At 47.6% G+C, this 24,089-nt stretch overlaps 1 protein-coding gene across 9 annotated transcripts in view; it reads left to right on the top strand.

Moving 5' to 3' along the window:
* Positions 1-24,089, top strand: part of FGFR1 (fibroblast growth factor receptor 1) — a 109,373-nt gene that overhangs the window by 70,627 nt on the left and 14,657 nt on the right. For 5 of the 9 annotated variants that reach the window (XM_081171388.1, XM_081171387.1, XM_081171393.1 and 2 more), the window contains 6 exons: positions 5,973-6,175; positions 8,345-8,490; positions 17,494-17,615; positions 19,404-19,514; positions 23,097-23,287; positions 23,851-23,973. In XM_081171388.1, coding sequence (XP_081027514.1) covers positions 5,973-6,175; positions 8,345-8,490; positions 17,494-17,615; positions 19,404-19,514; positions 23,097-23,287; positions 23,851-23,973 — 896 coding nt within the window. Of the gene's footprint in view, positions 1-715; positions 861-5,972; positions 6,176-8,344; positions 8,491-17,493; positions 17,616-19,403; positions 19,515-23,096; positions 23,288-23,850; positions 23,974-24,089 lie in introns of all 9 variants that reach the window. The other 4 variants (XM_081171392.1, XM_081171395.1, XM_081171390.1 and 1 more) reach the window with 3 other exon arrangements.

The following is a 24,089-nucleotide window of genomic DNA, read 5'->3' on the forward strand; positions in this document are numbered from 1 at the left end:
TACATTGATTTTAGTATTGTAAAAATCTAAATATAGGTGTCCTTTTGAAACAGCAAAATCAAAGCCACATAAAAATGCATGTCCATACCATTTAATTGTGCAGCCCTGCCAATTTTAAACTGGCTGTCACCAATTAATTGACCTACCAACTAAAGTCTGAAAACCTGAGTTTTTTGCATATCTGATTTTGGGTTCTTGGAGTACCCTTGCTCTCCCCGGCAAAATAAAAAAGGTAATTTCTTTTTCATGACTCTGTTTACAGGAGCATGGCCTCTTCTCCTAGTGCTCTGTCACTTCTTGACCCAGACCTTGCTCCCGTTTCTTTTCTTTTCTTGTCTTCCCATCTCCCTTCCACCATTATTCCTCTTCCCATCCCATGAAACTATGCTGGTTCTTCCCCCCACCTAAGGTTAGTTTTTCCATGTGGCCCATCACCAGCATGTCAGATGGGCAGGGAAATTCAGTTTGGTGAAGGGTTGTTGTTTTAACATTGCCTCTTTAGGTCAGCCTGGATTGGAGGTTGTCCTAAGGCTCTCTGTTGCAATATGTCTGCAGTGGTGTCTGTGTTCCTTAGGAGGTCTTGGGGGGCATGTTATCCCTTCCCTCTTCCTCCTCCTGCACCTTGGTTCCTAAAGGGGTCTTACGTTTGCTCGTCCTATTTTCCTTTTTTTTTTCTTTCTCTCTCCCCCTTTGCTTCCATTTTTCCCCTTTCTAGACGGCTGGTGTTAACACAACAGACAAAGAAATGGAAGTCCTTCACTTAAGGAATGTCTCCTTTGAGGATGCTGGGCAGTATACATGTTTGGCGGGTAATTCTATTGGGATCTCCCACCACTCTGCATGGTTGACGGTTCTGGAAGGTATATACTGGTTCTGTTCCTTTCTCTGCCTCCTTGCTGTCCTCTTCTATGCATGGAGATGAGCACGCTGTGGTCCGCAAGAGCCACCCCCAAGATGGCAGAGTGTCTCACAAATTGGTTCCTTCCTAGAGGAAGGATTGCTTAGCAACAAATATGATTGGAGCTTGGCAATTGAGATATCCCTGGTGTGACAGTCAGTGGCATAGCGTGGGGGGTGCAGGGGGGGCCGGCCGCACCGGGCGCAACATCTGGGGGTTAGAGTTAGGGGGCGCAAATCCATGGGTTAGGGGGCGCAAATCCACGGGTTAGGGGGCGCAAATTACTTGCCTTGCCCCGGGTGCTGACAACCCACGCTACGCCACTGGTGACAGTCAGTGAGCCATCTGCCCTGTTGTGGTCCCATTTTCCTTCTCTGCGGAATTGGGATGGTCCATCTCCACATCTGGTGGCTCTTGCTGACCAAGGCATGGTGAATTTCCAGTTTGGGCTTAACCAGAAGTGAGGTCCAGGTGTTCCGACAGAGCTGGTTCCATTCTCTTGGGCAAGATCAGTCTCCCCATGCACTTTGCTGCCTTCTCAGCAAGGAGTTCTAAAACAGAACCCCACCTGTGCCCAGTGGACCTATGTGGATGCATTGGGGGAGATCATGGACCACCCACATACTGCAGTTATGGGTAGCAGAGCTAGGTGTTTTGGGATTCCAGGTTCCCAGTGTCAGATACAGGTCTCCATATATACAGCCTCCTATTTGGACCTCACTCCCAGCCCAGATTTTCAATTTTAAAGTGGGGTCAAAAGGCAGCTATTGGACTGCAGTCAAAATAACTGGGTACTTGTGGATCCACCAGAGTACGCTTATTTGATGGTGCTGAAAATTAGGGGTGCAGCTCCTCCTCTCACACACTTTTTCACAGAGCTTCTACGTACTCATTCCTGGGACTTGAGTGTGGTCTGGCACTTCAAAACGACCTTGACAGATTAGAGAACTGGGCAAAAACAAACAAGATGAATTTTAACAGGGAGAAATGTAAAGTATTGCACTTGGGCAAAAAAAATGAGAGGCACAAATACAAGATGGGGGACACCTGGCTTGAGAGCAGTACATGTGAAAAGGATCTAGGAGTCTTGGTTGACCACAAACTTGACATGAGCCAACAGTGTGACGCGGCAGCTAAAAAAGCCAATGCAATTCTGGGCTGCATCAATAGGAGTATAGCATCTAGATCAAGGGAAGTAATAGTGCCACTGTATTCTGCTCTGGTCAGACCTCACCTGGAGTACTGTGTCCAGTTCTGGGCACCACAATTCAAGAAGGACACTGAGAAACTGGAACGTGTCCAGAGGAGGGCAACCAAAATGGTCAAAGGCCTGGAAACGATGCCTTATGAGGAACGGTTAAGGGAGCTGGGCATGTTTAGCCTGGAGAAGAGGAGGTTAAGGGGTGATATGATAGCCATGTTCAAATATATAAAAGGATGTCACATAGAGGAGGGAGAAAGGTTGTTTTCTGCTGCTCCAGAGAAGCGGACACGGAGCAATGGATCCAAACTACAAGAAAGAAGATTCCACCTAAACATTAGGAAGAACTTCCTGACAGTAAGAGCTGTTCGACAGTGGAATTTGCTGCCAAGGAGTGTGGTGGAGTCTCCTACTTTGGAGGTCTTTAAGCAGAGGCTTGACAACCATATGTCAGGAGTGCTCTGATGGTGTTTCCTGCTTGGCAGGGGGTTGGACTCGATGGCCCTTGTGGTCTCTTCCAACTCTATGATTCTATGATTCTATGATTCTAATTGATTTGTCTATGTTTTGGAAATGTTCAAAACTTCGCAGTTGACACAGGAGTCTCACTATGATGATGTTCCAGTTGTAGAACCGAAGGCTTGTGCAACTAGCTATCTTAGGGTAGCTTCCCCTTATATCCATACATCTGTGCAAAGAAAACCGATGTAGTTCATACAGGCAGACACCCCCACACTGATAGGTGGCTATTTTTCCTCCTGGTGACAGGAAGTCTGTCGAGGGGGCCTTCAAACCCATATTGCTTGTGGGTTACTGCAAAAAGGGAGATAAAATAAATCATGCAGAAGCCTTGGAGAGCTTGGGTGAAGATGGCCCTTTTCTTAACTGGATTCATCTCTCTGTGAGGTGGCTGTGATAAAATGGGCACACTCTTGATTCTAGTCCCCCAAGAACTGAGACTAGGAAATGGGCTCCCCAATATCTGCTTGCTTTCCCATAAGATCCCGAATATGGCTTTGTTTTCTTGGTGGCCTTGCCTTGAAAGGGAATGGAATCTGGCCTTTGCTTAATTTGAAGTCTCTGCTATTCTTCCTGCATTCTCTTTTGGATTCTACTTTGCATAAACTGCTGTTTTGCGGGCTCTTGTTCCACCCTGCCTGGTTGATGCAGGGCTCATTTTTCAGCCATCAAAAGCTGGCTGGCAAGAACTGGTAATGTTCAACTTCAGAAAGTTTTTGAGGTCATGTGCTATTTGTACACCTACAAGGAAAAAAACTTTCTGTGTTATCAGTCTTTTGTTTTCCTTGTCAAGCCTGTTTCCACTCAGAGCCCTGTGATCTGAACAGGGCAAGATGACAGCCGTTTCCTTCCAACAACATGCTCTATCCATCTTCTCTCTGTTGCTTATTGTTTTTTCTAAGAGTGGGAGGACTAAAGTGAGGGAGGGAACATCCTTTTTTCATCTCTTTCTCTTCAAATTACAGCTCCAATGCCCTCTCCAAAACAAGTTCAGAAAAATGTTTCTGGCCTTGACACAGGCTTTGCACTTTCTCACTAAGAGTTCTCTCTTTGCAAACAAGCATTAAGCTGATGCTGATACAACTAGGAAGACCCCAGGTGAAAGCGCTTTGTACTTGACAGGCCTGCTGAGAACGTTTCTGGGCAAAACCTGCAAGAGATGGTTCAACAGAGCAAACAACAGAATCCGACACATTTGACTCATCTCCTGCAAGCATTACTCATGTAGTTCTGAAAGGTTTGGCAGGCAGCTGTGATGTGGTCCTCAACACTCCTTGGCTTTTACAAAGAAATAGGTTGGGAAATCACAAACAGAGTTCAGCCACACACACACACACACACACACACAAGCACTCATTTTGCTCCTGTTCTGTTTTGACTCCCACTTGCCACTCCATGAAATTTCTTATTTGGAGCACACCAGTAGCCCCAGAATTCTCTGGCCTCCGTTAACATGCAAGCCAGCCTTTGCCACCCAGGTATCCTCCAGAAACTTTGGGCTTCTGCTCCCACCAGTCATGTTGCTTGAGGCAGATGGAAACTATCCTCCAAAACATCTGGAGGGGACCCAGTTGGCAAAGGCTAGAAGAAGTAGATGCACCCATGAGAGCCCCTTCTTTGCTGCTTCCAGTTTCCTTGGCCTTTCTCTTGAGGAGGAGTATAAAGACCATTTTTATTCTCCCAATTAATATTCACCCAATTGGATGAGGTTGGGGAATCTTTTTCAGCCCAAGGGTCACATTCTTTCTGGGCCACATTCTAGTGTGGAGGCAGTGTTGAAGACAAAAATAAGCAGAACAGTGAATTTAGCATTTACATTTGTAAATTTACATTCACCCCTTCTCTCGGCCTTGCCGATGGTGCCCAATGGAAGGCAGAGCAAGATGTTTGGCACCAGCTGGGCTGCAGGAATTGCCAGAAAGAGGCATACAAGGTGCCATCCAACCGTCTTAGGGACTCCACTCTGAATTTGTGTACGGTTTACTCCTGAGCCTTTTCTTCTCCTGAAGATATTCTGCAAGGCACTGGAGGCTTAGGATATCAGAGAGTTCCTTCTTCCCAGGTTGATAAGCCATCTGCCCCTCACTTCCCTTTATAGCATGGGCAGAAACCGCCTTCTTGACTGTTGGACCCACTCTTGGTCTCATCTGCTCAATCTGCCAGTGCCTGTCTTTGCATGCAGGGGAAGACCCTGACTCCCCGAGGGTTTGAGACCCATTGAGCATCCTCACTTGGTTTGACCAGTCAGTTGCAGCTGTTCTCGGATTGTGGCCGCTGTTGCATGTTGACAGCTTCTAGGAGCCGCAGGTGAGAGCTGAGTGAGAGCAGGGTGGGGATCAATGGTAAGACAACTACCCCAGAAGGAGCATGGCATGTCTCTCACTGGAGGTACTACCCCTCCCCTAACACCCCATAGACCCACTGAAATGAATGAACCAAATAATTTCCATGAAGTTCAGTGGGTCTACACTTATTAGGACTAGCTACTCAGCTCTGCAGCTGGAAAAAATAACCCAAAGCAGCTTACAGTGCTCAGTAATAAGTCCGTCCATTCTCCCAGACTTGCAGTCCAAAAGACACAAAACAAAAGGAAAAAGGGATTGACGAAGACAAGGCAAAAAGCAAGCTCAGGCACTGATTATTAGATGCAGGGTTCTTTTGCTGTTCTTTCTGGGAGGGAGGGACAAGGCAAACTCCCTGCAGCTGCTTCCTCTCTGGCTGACACATGTTGGCTGCTTGGTCTCAGGTGCCCTTAAAAAGGATAATCTTTAATACATAAGGAGATTTTGTTCATAGAGCACCTTCATCATGTTTAGTTCTAAACAATGAAGTCAATGCTTGTCTGCAGGAAGTGCTAGGAATCTACTAGGGATGCTGAATTCCATGTGGTCCATGCTGGATCCTGTCGCATAAGAGACTGGGATCCTAGAGAAGCAAACTCATGAAGGCGCTTTGGTTTGTGATCCCCCTTTTGCCTAGAGTTTGTCTGTTTTTAGAATCATAGAATCATAGAGTTGGAAGAGACCACAAGGGCCATCGAGTCCAACCCCCTGCCAAGCAGGAAACACCAGGGTGGGGGCTGCAGAAGTGGCTGCTTGCAAAAAGGGCATGCCCTTCTTCCTGCTTCAGCTCGCACATCCATTTTTCTTCTGCATTATTTGGGGAGCACATCTGGCTGCCACAGGAAGTGAGGGCAGACAACACCTGGCACCTTTAGAAGTTAAGTAAAGCTGCTTTTTCTCTCCACTTTTCTCTATCTCCTTGACCCCCGTAGTGGTGTTTTTTTATGGTGGTGTTTTTAGTTGCTGCTGAATGAGTGCCTAGTGTGCTGATTCTTTCTTTGCACCAATCCAGCTATTGAAGACAAGCCAGCTATGATGGCCTCCTCTCTGTACCTGGAGATCATCATTTACTGCACAGGGGGCTTCCTCATCTCCTGCATGATTGTGACCGTCATCATATACAAGATGAAGAGCACCACAAAGAAGTCGGATTTCAACAGCCAGCTGGCTGTGCATAAGCTGGCCAAGAGCATCCCCTTGCGCAGACAGGTAACAGAAAGTAGATGGGGGGTTTGATTGTCTCCTACCCCCCTTCCCGCAAGAGCCTCGCCTCCATGCTGAGCAAAGCTCACTAGGTCTAATTCAGGGGTTGACAACCTGTGGCCCTCCAGGTGTGGCTTGATTCCAACTCACATCAGCACCAGCAAACATGGTCATTGGTCTGGTAGCCCAGCAACATCTGGAAAGCACCAGGTTGGCTATTCCTGATGTGGATGAACTCCCTAGGGCAGTGTTGGGGAACACGACTACAACTCCCATCACCCCAGACCCGTTGGCCATGCTGCTTGGGAGTCTAATGAGAATTGGAGTCCAGTCACATTGGAAGGGGGCTGTAGAGTCCCCCCCCCCCCGTTGCCCTCAGGGGAAACAGAGAAGCAGGTGATGCCTGTGACACAACTGCTTGCCTAGTATGGTCAGCATAGATCAGAGCTGGGCATGCTGTGGCTTAAGGCACTCCAGGTGAGGTCAAAGGAGGCCTGCAGAACTTGTGACCCACCAAGAGGAATTCTCTGTTGCTACAGCCCACCAGGGCCCAGATTTAAATCTCTGTTTTGCTGCCCATTAGAAACTGCAACATTAAAATGGTTGTCAAGCAGTAGACTGGTAGGCTGTGTTAAGTTTGGTGGGTTACAAATGTGCAAGCCAATAGCAGAGAGTTCTGCTATCTGTTCTGGCTCCTAGGAGGCTCAGCTGCAGTTCCTGGGGCCAGAAAGACAAGAACAATGTGCAAATGACATACCCTGGCCTCTTTCCAAGTCCTTCTCCCAGCCACAATCAGCAGAACCAAGGAGTGGAGGAGGAGGCAATGGCTGCTGGAAAGAGAGGCGTGGGGAAACCCATTCTCCCTTGAGGCACCCAGAACTACCTGTGTGCTGGCCCCTTTCTGCAGCAGAACCTGCTGTGGTCTGAATTACGCAGGTTCCTCCATGAGATGTGGTATGCAGGCTACCCTGCATCTAAACAGTGTTAGAGTATCTGGTCTTCTGGTGACTTCCTCATTCTTCATTTGCCATGTGTCTGGGCCAGAAGGCCCAACCGTGCTGGTTGTGAGAAAGAGAGGTCACAAGTGAGGCAAGTGCAGGAGAAAGAAGCAGTAGCAACCAAGATCTGCTTCTTTGAGGCAGGAGCAGAGAAAAGAAGGCATAGTCATAATTGTTACTATAGTAATTTACACCACACTTTTAATAAACTGCATGCAGCTGTTGCAATCCTGACCTCATCATGTAACAAAAGTAAAAACAAGCCAAGGTTCTGTGCCATGGAAAACGGAATCCTGTAGCCAGTATAATGTAATGCAAATTAAACAGATTTGCATATACCCCTCCCCCAGCCATTGAAACCATAATGCCTAGCAACTTGTTTTGAAAAGTTAGCTCAAAAATTTCTGGATGCTGAATACAAAATTCAGCATTTCCACAGTGCAGATTACAAAATGCAGAGGAGCCCTGCATGACTGGGCTCTCTGAATTTTGACATGGCCATAGGAGGATGACAGGGACTGGGTAGGGCTGTGAGGTAATATTCCCACACTATTCTGCTTTGGTCAGACTCCACCTGGAGTCCTGTGTCCAGTTCTAGGCACCACAGTTTATGGAGGATATTGACAAGCTGGAAGGGGAGCAGAGGAGGGCGACCAAGATGATCAAGGGTCTGGAAACCAAGCCTGATGAGGAATAGTTGAGGGAGCTGATTATGTTTAGCTGGCAAAAGAGGACACTGAGAGGTGACAGGATAGCCCTCTTCAAATCTCTAAAGGGCTGTCACATGGAACCAAGAAGTTACAAGAAAGGAGATTCCAACTAAACACCAGGAAGAACTCTCTGACAGTAAGAGCAGTTTGACAGTGGAACAGACTCCCTCAGGAGGTTGTGGACTCTCCTTCCTTGGAGGTTTTTAAGCAGAGGTTGGATGGCTTTCAGTCATATATATTCAGATTCCAGCATTGCAGGTGGTTGGACTAGGTGATCCTTGGAGGTGACCCATATTCTATGATTCTGTGGTACTTTTGCAAGCCCTGAGTGAGCAAAGTTTGTTTACAGCAGCAAGGACCCAGGTCCCAGGACAGATAAATATAGTCTCCTTGGAGGTGAGCAACTCTTCTCCCTACCAGAGCTGAACTCATGGGGTCTTTTTGCCGAAGGTAACTTCCACTCTTCCCTGCAGGTATCAGCTGATTCAAGTTCTTCCATGAACTCTGGTGTGATGCTTGTGCGCCCCTCACGGCTTTCCTCCAGTGGGATCCCAATGCTGGCAGGTGTCTCTGAATACGAGCTGCCAGAAGACCCCCGTTGGGAGCTTCCCAGAGACAGGTAACAAACTCTACTCTTTCTCAGCCAAGCAGGGATGTCTGACACCTTTTCTACTCTGTGCCCTCAGATACTGGTGAGGAAGAAGCTATTGTGTTTGTTGGCTTGGGGTCCATTCTCTTTTTTCATTGTATCAGTTGGAAAAGGCCAGTGCTCATGACGGTGTTTTGGTCCTCTGGGGAGAGGTGAGCAGGAAACCCATTTCCCCTGCACAAAGGAGATTTCTGCAACTTTCCAGAAATTTCAGAAGCAGAGCAAGAAAAGCTCTAGTAATGTTGTATTTCAAAACAAGGCAGAGAATTGCAGATACTATGAAAGTGGTAACATCTCTCACCATTGTAGGTGACAGAATATTATTCCACAGAAAGTGTAGCAGATTCCCATTTATCTATTGATAACAAGGTACTTTGGAGCCAGGATGAGGGAGGGCTTCTCACCCACAATTCCAAGCAGGGGTGGGAAACCTCCCTGGCCCTCAAGTCTCTCCAGGCCATGCTACTTCAGCCACAACCTGCCTCCCTAGACCCTCCCCAGCCCTACTTCATACCCCCATTGGTGCTTTTTCCTGGCTCCAATGTGCCTTTGAACTCTGACCATGCCTCTTGGTTCCTGGCTGGAGGACAGAGAGGGTTGTGCGAGTGTGTGTTGAAACTAGCCTGCTCTAACTTCCAGGTTAGTGCCATCGGCGAATGGCGGAGTTCCTCCGACAGGAGGAACTGGCTCCGTGGAAACTGGGTCTTCCCGCCGCGGCGAAGGTGGGGACCCGCTAGAAATCCCAGGCGGAGGAAGCCTGGGAACGTGGGGTTCGGCAGGGCACCAGGAGCGCCTCCCCTACTCACGGGGAACCCCATTTCGGGGTTCCGGAGTGAAGTGGGGTGAGCGGCGCGGTGCTGCAAACTGATTGCTACTTTCACGGAGTGAAGCCGCACAGCCATTGCCGGAGAGCGCTGACTTTTTCCTGTGGACAATTGGATTTAAAACAAGTACCCATGAGTAGAAACGGAAAATTGGATCAAGAAATATCCTAATTTGGCACCGAAGCGGGAAGGTTCAAACAGGAAGTCCGCCTTCCACTTTTTGTATATAGACTGAAGCAAAAACCTTGTAAGCTAGAGTCTGGAAAGTCGTTAAAAAAGTCTAAATTTCCTTCATTTATAACCACTAAAACCCCCTTGGAAGCAGGAAAAAGGGGGGGATCTTTGTTTAAGCCTGCAGGAGAGGGAGTGAAGAAAGATAAGTTTCCACCGTCTCAAACCTGGGAACGGGGGGTCAGAGACAGAAATTGTTGGAGAGGTTCACTGACTGTGAATGGAATACTTTGACAGATAGCTAAAGAAGAGAAATAAACTGATTCCAATGTTGCCTTTTGCATTCTAAAGAAACAAAATATCTGAAAAATGAAAGTAATTTTCCTTTGTTGGACTTGCCTTAAAAAGATGGATACAAATAGAAATTGTCTCCTAGAGGGAGCTTGTTAAATTGTTGCTGCAGTCTACTTGAGGACTCTACAGATGTGAGATTAAGATCGTGGGATCAGTCCTTTTGACCTTGAATAAAAATGAGCTGGGAGGAAGTTTTGGTGCTTGCTTTATGCAAGACAAGTGCTTTGTTGGAACAGATGCATGAGAAGATGGATTTGATGAATGAGAAAACGGATTTGATGACTGTTGTGGTCAATAACTGTGGACAAACAGGGAATATTGATACAGAAACCATTCAGGGACCAACTCAGGAACCTGTATTGATTGGGCAAGTGCAGAAGATAATGGAGGAGGTTGTGGTTGCACCTCAAATAATACAAATGGAGAGATCCGAGGCCCTGCAGGAGCATAAGCCGCTGTTTTTGAAGATTGAAGTTGGAGTGGGCCAGGGGGAGTCTGGAGCTGAGGAGGTTCTTAACTTCGGAGGGACTTTGAAATATGCTCTTAAATATTTTTTGGATTACATTGATGACTGTGGGGAGTGGGACTGTGGGGAATGGGCTGGTTTGATGAAGGGAGATGGAGATAATTTTGGGCTGGAACCTCCCAGAGACCTACTCCTCAATGAGAAAGGAAAGAAATTAAGAAAGAGACCAACAAAAGACAAGGAAAAGTGCAGGTATAAACAAGAAGAAGATCTGCAGAAGGGACATGGAAGAGACTTAAGGGCCTCGGACATAAGGCTACCAGGTTGATGGACTAGATGGAATGGACAGTAAGGACTGACATGACCCGAGACCAGGAAGAAGAGATGTTGGATGAAGATTGGAAGAAAATTTATAAAGAAAAAATTTTATTTAGGGAATTAGCCTAAAATTAATGAATATTAGGGAAAATGTTGGAATGATACTATATGGCTTTAGTAGAAATGATATAAGGAGTTATGTATAATTGAGTATTAAGTTTCAAGCTCTAAGGTATTTTATGGTAAGATAAGGTTAAATAAATCAAGGCAATTTGAATAACAGAATATGGGGAAAGATGGAAAGGATTTGTTGAGTTAAATAATAGGTTAAATTGTTAAGATAAATTATCAATAAAAATTGAGAAAGATGGAAATAATTTGCTGAAATAACTAATTAAACTAGAATACAAAAAGGGAGGTGTGAGGAGGTCAATGAAACAAGCAGATGGAAGTTAAAGATATGTAATATGGGATTTGTGGGTTTTTTTCTTGTTTTTTCTTTATCTTTTTGCTGTATTGTTGTATGCTTTGTTTTTTTTCCTTCTTTTTTATGTATTGTAGTGTTGTTTCCTATTTTTTCTTCTTTTCTGTAATCTTGAAACTTTTAATAAATATTATTTTTTTGAAAAAAGAAACTAGCCTGCTCTACAGAGGTAACATGCACATTTCTTGCTTTGCCCACTTTTCCTCTGACCCTGAGAAAATTGCCCAGATGAGAAGGTGGTCCTCAGTCTGAAAAAGGTTTCCCATCCCTGATTTAAAGGGGCAGGAGGCCGAATAATGTATCTCTTAAAGTCTCATCTGGTTTGGCCCTTCTTTTGATGTGATATACAGTGGTACCTTGGGTTACATACGCTTCAGGTTACAGACTCTGCTAACCCAGAAATAGTACCTCGGGTTAAGAACTTTGCTTCAGGATGAGAAAAGAAATCGCATGGCGGCAGCAGGAGGCCCCATTAGCTAAAGTGGTGCTTCAGGTTAAGAACAGTTTCAGGTTAAGAACGGACCTCCAGAACGAATTAAGTACTTAACCCGAGGTACCACTGTAGATGGAAGGGCAACTAGCAAGATCATGTGCTGCTAATGTAATTCGGAATCACTTTACAACTGGTTCGAATGAGCAGGTGTGTCTCACCAGAGATATGATTAACCTCCTGTTTTGGCTGCTGCCTGCCTAGGACTGTAAAAACAAACAGGCTGACTTTAGCATGTAAAACAAAAACAAAAAACTCTACACACAGAAAAACAGTATATCAGAGAAAACACTAGACTGAAACCTTCCCCCTGGCATGATAGTTTTGGGTGTGCATGGTAGGTTGCTGTTTTTAGAAGGGAGCATTCAGGCATGTATCCCTTCTCTGCAGCCTAAAGTGGTATAGTCCTGCAAAAGTTTTACCAGTTGACTACTGATTTGTATTAACCAGCTCTTTAAACAATTGCTTAACTTGTGCTTAAGGAAGGTGGAATTACTAAGTTATTCTTTCCCCACTTTAAGTGGAGTCAGTACCTGAACTGTTCAATTCTGAACTTTCATTGTAGCCCAGGGATGGGGAACATGTGACCTGTCAGACATTGGACTCCCAAGTCCATCAACTCCAGCCAGCATGGCCAGTGGTCAGGGATGATGAGGCCACAAGTCCCCCATCCCATCTTACAGCCATGGGTTTTACAGAAAACTGGAAAACTGCAATATCTTGCCACTCTTCAACATTTTCATTCTCAGAACGCAAAAATACCACTTACAGCTGTGTCTGAAGGGTAAAATTCCATCCCAACCACAAATTACCGTATTTTTCGCTCTATGAGACGCACCAGACCACAAGACGCACCTAGTTTTAGGAGGAGGAAAACAAGAAAAAAATATTCTAAATCTCAGAAGCCAGAACAGCAAGAGAATCATAGAATCATAGAATCATAGAATCATAGAGTTGGAAGAGACCACAAGGGCCATCGAGTCCAACCCCCTGCCAAGCAGGAAACACCATCAGAGCACTCCTGACATATGGTTGTCAAGCCTCTGCTTAAAGACCTCCAAAGTAGGAGACTCCACCACACTCCTTGGCAGCAAATTCCACTGTCGAACAGCTCTTACTGTCAGGAAGTTCTTCCTAATGTTTAGGTGGAATCTTCTTTCTTGTAGTTTGGATCCATTGCTCCGTGTTCGCTTCTCTGGAGCAGCAGAAAACAACCTTTCTCCCTCCTCTATGTGACATCCTTTTATATATTTGAACATGGCTATCATATCACCCCTTAACCTCCTCTTCTCCAGGCTAAACATGCCCAGCTCCCTTAGCCGTTCCTCATAAGGCATCGTTTCCAGGCCTTTGACCATTTTGGTTGCCCTCCTCTGGACACGTTCCAGTTTCTCAGTGTCCTTCTTGAATTGTGGTGCCCAGAACTGGACACAGTACTCCAGGTGTGGTCTGACCAGAGCAGAATACAGTGGCACTATTACTTCCCTTGATCTAGATGCTATACTCCTATTGATGCAGCCCAGAATTGCATTGGCTTTTTTAGCTGCCGCGTCACACTGTTGGCTCATGTCAAGTTTGTGGTCAACCAAGACTCCTAGATCCTTTTCACATGTACTGCTCTCAAGCCAGGTGTCACCCATCTTGTATTTGTGCCTCTCATTTTTTTTGCCCAAGTGCAATACTTTACATTTCTCCCTGTTAAAATTCATCTTGTTTGTTTTGGCCCAGTTCTCTAATCTGTCAAGGTCGTTTTGAAGTGTGATCCTGTCCTCTGGGGTGTTAGCCACCCCTCCCAGTTTGGTGTCATCTGCAAATTTGATCAGGATGCCCTTGAGTCCATCATCCAAGTCGTTGATAAAGATGTTAAATAAGACCGGGCCCAAGACAGAACCCTGTGGCACCCCACTAGTCACTCTTCTCCAGGATGAAGAGGAACCATTGATGAGCACCCTTTGGGTTCGGTCAGTCAGCCAGTTACAAATCCACTGAGTGGTAGCAGAGTCAAGACCGCATTTTACCAGCTTCTTTACAAGAATATCATGGGGCACCTTGTCAAATGCCTTACTGAAATCAAGGTAGGCTATATCCACTGAGTTCCCTTCATCTACCAGGCTTGTAATTCTGTCAAAAAATGAGATCAGGTTAGTCTGACATGACTTATTTTTCAGAAATCCATGCTGACTATTGGTGATCACAGCATTCCTTTCTAGGTGCTCACAGACTGTTTGCTTAATGATCTGCTCCAGAATCTTCCCTGCTATTGATGTCAGACTGACTGGGCGGTAATTATTTGGGTCCTCTCTTTTCCCCTTTTTGAAAATAGGGACAACATTTGCCCTCCTCCAGTCTGCCGGGACTTCGCCTGTTCTCCAGGATTTCTCGAAGATGACTGCCAGTGGTTCTGAGATCACATCTGCCAGTTCTTTTAATACTCTTGGATGCAGTTCATCTGGCCCTGGAGACTTGAATACATCTAAACTAGCCAAATATTCTTGTACTGTCTCCTTAGTTATTCTGGGCTGTGTTTCCTTTGCTGAATCATTTGCTCCAAATTCTTCAGGTCGGGCATTGTTTTCTTTATCGGAGAAGACTGAGGCAAAGAAGGCATTGAGGAGTTCAGCCCTTTCTGTGTCCCCTGTTTGCATTTCACCATCTTCTCCTCTGAGTGACCCCACTGTTTCTTTGTTCTTCCTTTTGCTACGAACATACCCATAAAAGCCTTTTTTGTTGCTTTTAACCTCTCTAGCAAGCCTGAGTTCATTCTGTGCTTTAGCTTTTCTGACTTTGTGTCTACACGTGCTGGCTATTTGTTTGAATTCCTCTTTGGTGGTTTCCCCCCTTTTCCATTTTTTGTACACATCCTTTTTTAATCTTAATTCAGTTAAAAGTTCTTTAGATAGCCACCCTGGCTTCTTTAGGCACCTTCCATGTTTCCGTCTCATTGGTATTGCCTGACGTTGTGCTTTTACTATCTCCCTCTTAACAAACTCCCAGCCATCATGAACTCCCTTTCCTTTTAGTATTGCTGTCCATGGGATCTCACCCAGCACTTCCCTAAGTTTTATGAAGTCGGCTTTCTTAAAGTCAAGAAATTGAGTCCTAGTATGCTTGGCTGCTTCTTTCCGCTGTATAGTGAACTTCAGAAGAGCATGATCACTCGCGCCTAATGATCCTTCCACTTCTACCCCACTAACCAGGTCATCAACATTGGTTAGGACCAGATCTAAAATGGCTGTTCCTCTTGTTGCTTCTCCCACTTTCTGGACAATGAAGTTGTCTGCAAGGCCAGTGAGGAATCTGTTTGACCTTATGCTCTTGGCTGAGTTTGACGTCCAACAAATATCCGGGTAATTGAAGTCCCCCATTACTACTATCTCCCTTCCTTTTGCATGCTTGGCCATCTGTTCCAGGAAGGCATCATCTATGTCCTCCGTTTGGCTTGGGGGTCTATAGTAAACTCCCACAATGAGGTCTCTGTTATTCTTCTCTCCCTTAATTTTGACCCAAATGCTCTCACATTGGCTTTGAGGTTCTAAATCTTGGATCTCTTCACAGGTATACACATCCCTGACATATAACGCCACTCCTCCTCCTTTCTTGTCTGGTCTGTTTCTCTGAAATAGATTGTATCCCCCCATTATTACATTCCAATCGTGGGACTTATCCCACCAGGTTTCAGTGATGCCTATTATGTCATATTTAGTTTGCTGTACCAAGAGCTCAAGCTCATCTTGTTTATTTCCCATGCTTTGCGCATTAGTGTACAGACATTGAAGTCCATTAATCATTCCCCCGTGTCTCTTATTTAAGGATTTTTTCCTCCCACCACTAGGTCCGCGTGCTGTTTGCTCCATTTGGTCTATGACATTTGGATGATCATCTTCATTAATTGATAGACTCCTACCTTCAGGAACACTGTCTCCCTCCCCCACATTAGTCAGTTTAAAGCCTTCCTGATGAGGTTTCTGAGATTTTTGGCAAAAACATTCCTCCCAACCGTTGTGAGGTGCAGCCCATCACTTGCCAGAAGTCCATCTTCAAGAAACTGCAGTCCGTGATCTAAGAATCCAAACCGTTCCTGTTTACACCATTTGCGAAGCCAGCTGTTCACTTCCACTATTTTCCCCTCTCTCCCTGGGCCACGTCGTTCAACTGGGAGGACAGATGAGATGACAATTTGTGCATTTAGTTGCTTCAATTTCCTGCCGAGAGCCTCGTAGTCTCTTTTGATCTTCTGGAGGCTATTGCTTGCAGTGTCATTGGTTCCCACATGAACCAAGAGGAAGGGGTATTTGTCAGTGGGTTTTATGATTCCTTGCAGTCGTTCAGTTACATCTTGGATCTTAGCCCCGGGGAGACAGTACACTTCCCGAGACATCTTGTCAGGCCCACAGATCACTGCTTCTGATCCCCTCAGTAGGGAATCCCCTATCACCACTACACGCCTCCTCTTGGGTTTGGTCGGGGTTCTTCCGTGAGCTGTCCGTTCCAAGGTCGCCTGCACATTCCCTGAGGACTGACTTTGCTGCTCGTCTTCATATACCTGATCGACTGTAATGAGGGAGAGATCCTCAAATGGAGTCTGCTCTTCGTCTTCCATGCTAGGGGAGAGGACCTCAAAGCGATTGTGTATTTCTAAACAATCAGAGTGAACCCTGGGCCTCCTACTTCTTTGAGTCACGTTTCTCCATATATCTGGCTCCTGTGTTGATGAACTAGCCTCCTTCTCAGGGGAGTCCCCTGTCTCCTCCTTGGTGGGGACGGTGTGCTCTGTTGCTTCCAAGAAGAGCTCCAGCTCTCTAATTCTTTGGAGCGTAGCTACACGTTCCTCCAGTTGCTGGACTTTGTCTTTTAAAAGGGCAATCAACATGCAATTGCTGCAGGTGAAGCTGCCTGCAACCTTTGGCAAGATGGCAAACATTGCGCAGGAATCGCAGGCGACTGCAGCTGTTCCCTCCCCTTCCATCTTGAGATCGTGTTGTTGGGGGTGGCTACAGAGGTCCTCCATCATAAAAAGCTTGAAGACAGGACAAATAACTTCGCCCACAAAAAAAAAACCTAGGTCTCCCCCAACAAACGTTTGAGACTAGCTCCCCTAAATCTAAAAGATGGATATAACTGCGCGCGCCGCTAGGCGCGCGCCGCTGCCCTACAAACTCTGATAAGCTCCTCCCACAGCTAATCCCCTGCCTCAACAGAAACCCTGCCCCCTCTGACCTTTACACAGGGAAAAGAGCTAATCAGCCACAAGAAACACACACACACAAGAAAACCCTTTTTGCTCCTTCTTCAACTGCTGCCCTACAAAGAGAAATTGCTGCACAGTGAAAGCAGCAATCCCTCTTGCTGTTCTGGCTTCTGGGATAGCTGCGCAGCCTGCATTCGCTCCATAAGACGCACACACATTTCCCCTTACTTTTCAGGAGGGAAAAAGTGAGTCTTATAGAGCAAAAAATACGGTATTACAGTGGTACCTCGAGTTACAAACGTCTCAGGTTACAAATGCTTCAGGTTACAAACTCCGCTAACCTGGAAGAGTTACCTCGAGTTGAGAGCTTTGCCGCAGGATGAGAACAGAAATCATGTGCTGGCGGCACAGCGGCAGCAAGAGGCCCCATTAGTGAAAGTACGCCTCTAGTTAAGAACAGTTTCAGGTTAAGAACGGACCTCTGGAGTGAATTAAGTTCGTAACCAGAGGTGCCACTGTAGGTCCAGATTGTCAAAGCCAGAACCATCTACAAGAAGAAAGAAATTTCTGTTGGGTGTTGAGCCAAGGGCAAGTGAGGACTTGGAGCTGAAGTGCATTTGAGCTGAAGAGGGACAGCCTCCTCCCTGCCATCACCTGCTTTCTCTTGCTCTCCTCTAGGCTGATTCTGGGCAAACCTTTGGGGGAAGGCTGCTTTGGGCAGGTGGTGCTTGCTGAGGCCATCGGACTAGACAAAGACAAGCCAAACCGAGTGGCCAAAGTGGCAGTGAAGATGCTAAAATGTAAGTAACGGCTTTCCTGTAACTTCTCTTCAGGCTGCTCCGTGTTTCCTTCCAAAAGACCTGCATGTGTCCTTTGTTCCAAGGGCCTCTTGAAGAACAACAGCTGACTTTCTGCCATTGAGGGGCTTAAGTCTGCGTTTTTAACTTTTGGAAATATTTTCATCTGTTCACATTTGTTATGTTCATCCGTTGATGATTGCAATGTCAGGTGACTGGCGTGTCCCAAAATGGGTTTCATAGCTTGTACCAAAAAGGGCAGTGAATGATCCCATCCCTTCCTTAAGAGCAGGGATGGGGGGAACTTAGACCCAGGGGCCAAATGGAGTCCTCCAGGGCACACCTCTCAACTGCCCCACTTTGCTGCCTCCTCCTTAATTGCTTTTGTTTGCCTGGAATGTGTCCAGACAAACCACAAGGAGCAAACTCATGACTTGTCTGGAACAAGGCAGACTATAAGCCTAGGTCCAGACCACATGCTAAGCCAAACCATAACTTAGCTCACTGCAGGGTCTGAGGAGGAGCAAAGTAGTTTTGATTTCCTCCCTGAGCACCTGCATGCTTCTGCCAAGCCATGGTTTTGCTTTGTGTTACATATAAACAGGATAACGGCAAGACTCTCTAGTTCAGTTGAAAGAAAATGCATTCACATAGGCAATCCTGTGTCCAAATAGGTATCCAAACAAGACTGATGATTAAATTCTACACCTATATTAATTAAACAATTAAATCAAGATGGATAGAATATTTTTGCCGTTAAGGCCAGCTTAATGATGTTTATTTGTTCCCTTCGGAATAAGTAAATAAAAAGCTTTTTTAAATGAGAGAGAGATAAGAAAGAAAATGCATAAAAACATTTCTGTATGTAGCAATATCACCAACTGAGACATCATGGCTCTGCTTGCCACCACTCCAGGTTTTTTAAAAATATATTTCTTTATATGTGCCTGCTGGCCAAGAGGTTTATGTATCTATCCAAATTATGATATCATAGAAGAGAAATGTGTTCTGAAGCTTCCACAAGCCATGTTTCCATTCCTCTGAACTCTCTTGTTGGCAGCTACATTTTAGAATTACTTAATTGGTGTTCCATTTATATCCTGCTCTGCTGTGGGGCTCCCAGTGTGCTCCCCTCCAAGGGAGCAGCTGCCCAAGTCCACAGCTGTCGCCTGAGATGCTCCCCCCTTGGCCTATGGATCTCGCGCTTGCTTTTCCTTCAGGGCCATGGAGAGGGGCAGTAGAATCATACAGTTGGGAGGGACTTCAGAGCTGGTCTTATATTCAGACCCCCTATCAGTATTGAAAACCCACTACTGCAGCATCCCTGATAGCCTGCATCCGACCTCTACTTAAAAACTGCTGAAATCTTCCAAGGCAGCCTGCTCCAAATAGCTCATACCATCAGAACATTCTTCCTAAGGTTTTGTATAAATCCTGTTATCCTGTCATTTGAACTCATTGGCTCATGTCCTACCCACTAGAGTGACTGAAAACAAATTTTCTCCCCATCTTCTTTTCCCCTTCAAATATCTGAGGATGGATATCAAATCACCTTCACCATCTTTTATCTCTAAGCTAAACATACCCAAACCCTTCCGCTTTGCTTTCCTGGGCATGTTCCAGTTTGCCGGCACCTTTATTACATGGCCACTTTTCTCTCCTTTGTCTCTATCGAAGGGCCACGCACTACTTTCTTTTGGGGGGGGGGTGCCCAGGAGCCTTAGCTGCTGATTCCTTTTTGAGCCACTCTTAATCTCAACCTGCCAGCACCAATGTCTTTTTCTTCCTCAGCCGACGCCACGGAAAAAGATCTGTCTGACTTGATCTCTGAGATGGAGATGATGAAGATTATTGGCAAACACAAGAACATCATCAATCTCCTGGGAGCTTGTACTCAGGATGGTGAGGGCTGAGCACTTCTTTTCGGGGGGGGGGGAACCAGTTGTGGCTCCGTGGAAGAGCAGAGGACGGCAGAATGTCCCCAGTTAAAAATAGCTGGAAGTGTTTCTGTTTCAGGACAAGCCTATCCACTAGTTAAATGTGTTTTATCTCTTTTTAGCTTCTGTTGATTTTTATCATCTCTTGAAAGTTTAGTCATCTCTTGACTGTTACCTGTTCTTAGCTGTTTTTATTGAGAATTTTAAAAAAAACATCTTTTTTTGTGTAAGCCACTTAGAGGTTTTCTTACAAAAAGGTACCGTATTTTTTGCACCATAACACTCACTTTTTTCCTCCTAGAAAGTAAGGGGAAATGTCTGTGCGTGTTATGGAGGGAATGCCTACGGGTGGCATGCCTACGGATTTTCCTCCTCTAAAAACTACGTGCGTGTTATGGTCGGGTGCGTGTTATAGAGCGAAAAATACGGTACATATATTTTGTTAAGATGAAAGAAACCCTTGACCTCTCCCCTGAAGGAAATCTCAAGCAGCAGGTGATGGGGAAGCCCTTTTCTGCCTGTGACCCAGGTGCTGCCAGTCAGAGGAGACAGGGCTGAGCTTTAATGGGCCCGTAGTTAGAAGGTGTAAGAAAGCTTTCTATATTCCTTCCTGCTTGAGAATAGGTGTGAGGTCGCTCCAAAGTCAATTAGAAAGACGAATAGTTGTGTGCTGGGCTTTGAACTCTGTAAAGTGCTTGTCCTTTAATTTCTTCTTATTGTTACAGTAGTACCCCGCAAGACGAATGCCTCGCAAGACGGAAAACCCGCAAGACGAAAGGGTTTTCTGTTTTGGAGGCGCTTCGCAAGACGAATTTCCCTATGGGCTTGCATCGCAAGACGAAAGCCCATAGGGAAATGCTGGCGGTCGGGAGCAAAGACTTTCGCCCACAGCCGGCCATCAGAAGAGGACCTCTTCTGAAGGCCGGCGGGGGGCAAAAGTCTTTGCTCCCCCCCGCCTGCCTTCCCCCCCCCCCCCCGCCTGCCCCGGGCGATCTTAAAATGCTGGCGGGCGGGAGCGAAGCGTTCGCTGCCGACCCCCAGCATTTTAAAATCTCCAAGGGACAGCAGAGAAGTCTCTGTCCCGGGGAGATTTTAAAATGCTGGGGGTCGGGAGCGAAGCGTTAGCTGCCGACCCCCAGCATTTTAAAATCTCCCCCTGTCCCGGGGAGATTTTAAAATGCTGGGGGTCGGGAGCGAAGCGTTAGCTGCCGACCCCCAGCATTTTAAAATCTCCCCGTGTCCCGGGGAGATTTTAAAATGCTGGGGGTCGGGAGCGAAGCGCTGCCGACCCCCAGCATTTTAAAATCTCCCCGTGTCCCGGGAAGGTTTTAAAATGCTGGGGGTCGGGAGCGAAGCGCTGCCGAACCCCAGCATTTTAAAATCTCCCCGTGTCCCGGGGAGGTTTTAAAATGCTGGGGGTCGGGAGCGAAGCGCTGCCGAACCCCAGCATTTTAAAATCTCCCCGTGTCCCGGGAAGGATTTTTAAACGCTGTTCCGAAGGGGGGGTGGGGACACCTGCCCCAGCCGCCCCACTTCGGAAAGCTGTTCCGAAGTGGGGAGGGGGGGTGGGGACACCTGCCCCAGCCGCCCCACTTCGGAAAGCTGTTCCGAAGTGGGGCGGGGGGGCGGGGACACCTGCCCCAGCCGCCCCACTTCGGAAAGCTGTTCCGAAGTGGGGGGGGGGCGGGGACACCTGCCCCAGCCGCCCCACTTCGGAAAGCTGTTCCGAAGTGGGGAGGGGGGGCGGGGACACCTGCCCCCGCCGCCCCACTTCGGAAAGCTGTTCCGAAGTGGGGCGGGGGGGCGGGAACACCTGCCCCAGCCGCCCCACTTCGGAAAGCTGTTCCGAAGTGGGGAGGGGGGACGGGGACACCTGCCCCAGCCGCCCCACTTCGGAAAGCTGTTCCGAAGTGGGGAGGGGGGGCGGGGACACCTGCCCCCGCCGCCCCACTTCGGAAAGCTGTTCCGAAGTGGGGGGGGGCGGGGACACCTGCCCCCGCCGCCCCACTTCGGAAAGCTGTTCCGAAGTGGGGCGGGGGGGCGGGAACACCTGCCCCAGCCGCCCCACTTCGGAAAGCTGTTCCGAAGTGGGGAGGGGGGGCGGGGACACCTGCCCCCGCCGCCCCACTTCGGAAAGCTGTTCCGAAGTGGGGAGGGGGGGCGGGGACACCTGCCCCCGCCGCCCCACTTCGGAAAGCTGTTCCGAAGTGGGGAGGGGGGGCGGGGACACCTGCCCCCGCCGCTCCACTTCGGAAAGCTGTTCCGAAGTGGGGAGGGGGGGTGGGGACACCTGCCCCAGCCGCCCCACTTCGGAAAGCTGTTCCGAAGTGGGGCGGGGGGCGGGAACACCTTCTGAAGGCGGGCAGGGGGCGAAAGTCTTTGTCCCCCCCTGCCTGCCTTCCCAGGGGCTTTTAAATCGCCCCGGGCAGCGAAGAAGTCCTCCGCTGTCCGGGGCGATTTTAAAATGCCGCCCGCCAGCATTTTAAGATTGCCCCGGACAGCGGAGAAGTCCTCCGCTGTCCCAGGGTTTTTTAAAATGCTGGGGGTGGGAAGAAAAGCCCTTGTCCCCCCCCCCAGCCTTCAGAAGAGGTCCGGGGGCAGGGTGTCCCCGGACCTGGTCTGAAGGCGGTTTCCCTAGGAATGCATTAATTGATTTTCAATGCATTCCTATGGGAAACCGTGCATCGCAAGACGAAAAAACCGCAAGACGAAGAGACTTGCGGAACGAATTAATTTCGTCTTGCGAGGCACCACTGTATTTATTTAATATATATACTGCCCTTTATCAGAAGATCCCAGCGTGGATTACAACAGTAAGAACACATTTTACGGATCATCAGTAATAAAAAACATAATAAAAAACAGCATAATAATGAAATAATAATCTCTCCCCCCCCCCCCAATCTTTAACAGGCCATAGATCATTTAATGGTTAAAGGCCTGGGTAAGGAGGACTGTTTTTGCCTGGTGCCTAAAGACATGTAATGATAGCGCCAGGTGAGCTTCTCTGGGGAAGAGCATTCCACAGGTGGGGAGCCAGGACAGATAAGGCCCACTCTCCTGCTGCCTCCTTCCGAACCTCTCTGGGAGGAGGTACATAGAGAAGGGCATCAGATGGCAAGCTCAGGGTCTGGCCCGGTTTGTATGGGGAGAGGCAGTTCTTAAGGCCCTGAGGTCTTGAGCCGTGTAAGGATTTATAGGTCAACATCAGCACCTTGAATTGGGACCGGAAACTAATTGGCAGCCAGTGCAGTTGGGCCAGGATCAGTGTAATTTGCTCAAACCGTCTAGTTCTGGTGAGCAGCTTGGCCATTGCATTTTGCCCCATCTGAAGTTCCCAAACCGTCTTCTAAGGCAGCCCCACGTATAACAACTCCCTGCAGTAATCCAGCACAGAGGTTACCAGAGCATGTCTTGCAACTCAAATGTACAAATCCTCTCTGTCTGCCACTGGTCACAACAGAAAGGAGCCCTGTTGAGTGGGAGATTGCATGAGGACAGGCTCTGCTGTGCTCTCTGAACCCAAGGCCTGTCTCCTCTTCGCCAGGGCCGCTCTATGTGATCGTGGAGTATGCATCCAAAGGGAACCTGAGGGAATACTTGCAGGCTCGGCGCCCCCCAGGCATGGAATATTGCTACAACCCCACCCACATCCCAGAGGAGCAGCTCTCTTTCAAAGACCTGGTGTCCTGCGCGTACCAAGTGGCCAGAGGCATGGAATACCTGGCGTCCAAGAAGGTGAGCAGTCGCAGCAGGAATGGTGGGTGTGCAGTGCATACAGGAGGACGGGGGCTGAGGAGGCCGCTGTGCAGGCGACCAGAGGGATAGAAGGGCCAGGGAATTATTTAAATTGTCTGCTGCAGAAAAAGGCAGAAGGATTAGGTTGACAATTGGATACTGCCTTTTTGGATGCAGAAGCCCTTTGCTTATTGTTTGATTGGATCTGTAACTTTGTTGTTGTTATAATGGTGGGGGGGGGGCTGTGTGGGCTTCAGAATTCCACAGAAGTTCAGACAAAAATGTGTAATGGGGTATGGAGGCAAAGAAGTGAGATTCTTTCTCTTGCAACAACAGGGTAGGTCCCTCGCAAGGGAGGAGGCACACAGATTGCTTGGTTCACGTCATATATGCAGGCTGCAAGTTAGCTTGGTCAAAAATAATTTTGCCCTCTTTTGCTGTTATGTTCCCTGTTTTGTTTTAAGCTGAAAATGCCCCTGCATTCCTCTGAGGGAGGTGTCAAGGCCTCCCAGGGCTGCTGCTTCTTTCTTGCAGGTCCCTAACAATCTGTGTCTCATCGCTAGTGCATTCACCGTGATCTGGCTGCCAGGAATGTATTGGTGACAGAAGACAGTGTGATGAAGATTGCTGATTTTGGCCTGGCTCGAGACATTCATCACATAGACTATTACAAAAAGACAACCAACGTGAGTAGCCGATTCAGGGGTTTTGGCCACCACATCTCACGGCCAGCCTGTATTCTGGACAAGGTTGCCCTCCCCTAGGAAGAACAGGGTCACTGTCTGTGAGGCTGTTAGATCCC

This window comes from Podarcis bocagei (assembly GCF_964188305.1).
Source record: "Podarcis bocagei genome assembly, chromosome: 15".
Lineage (NCBI taxonomy): Eukaryota > Metazoa > Chordata > Lepidosauria > Squamata > Lacertidae > Podarcis > Podarcis bocagei.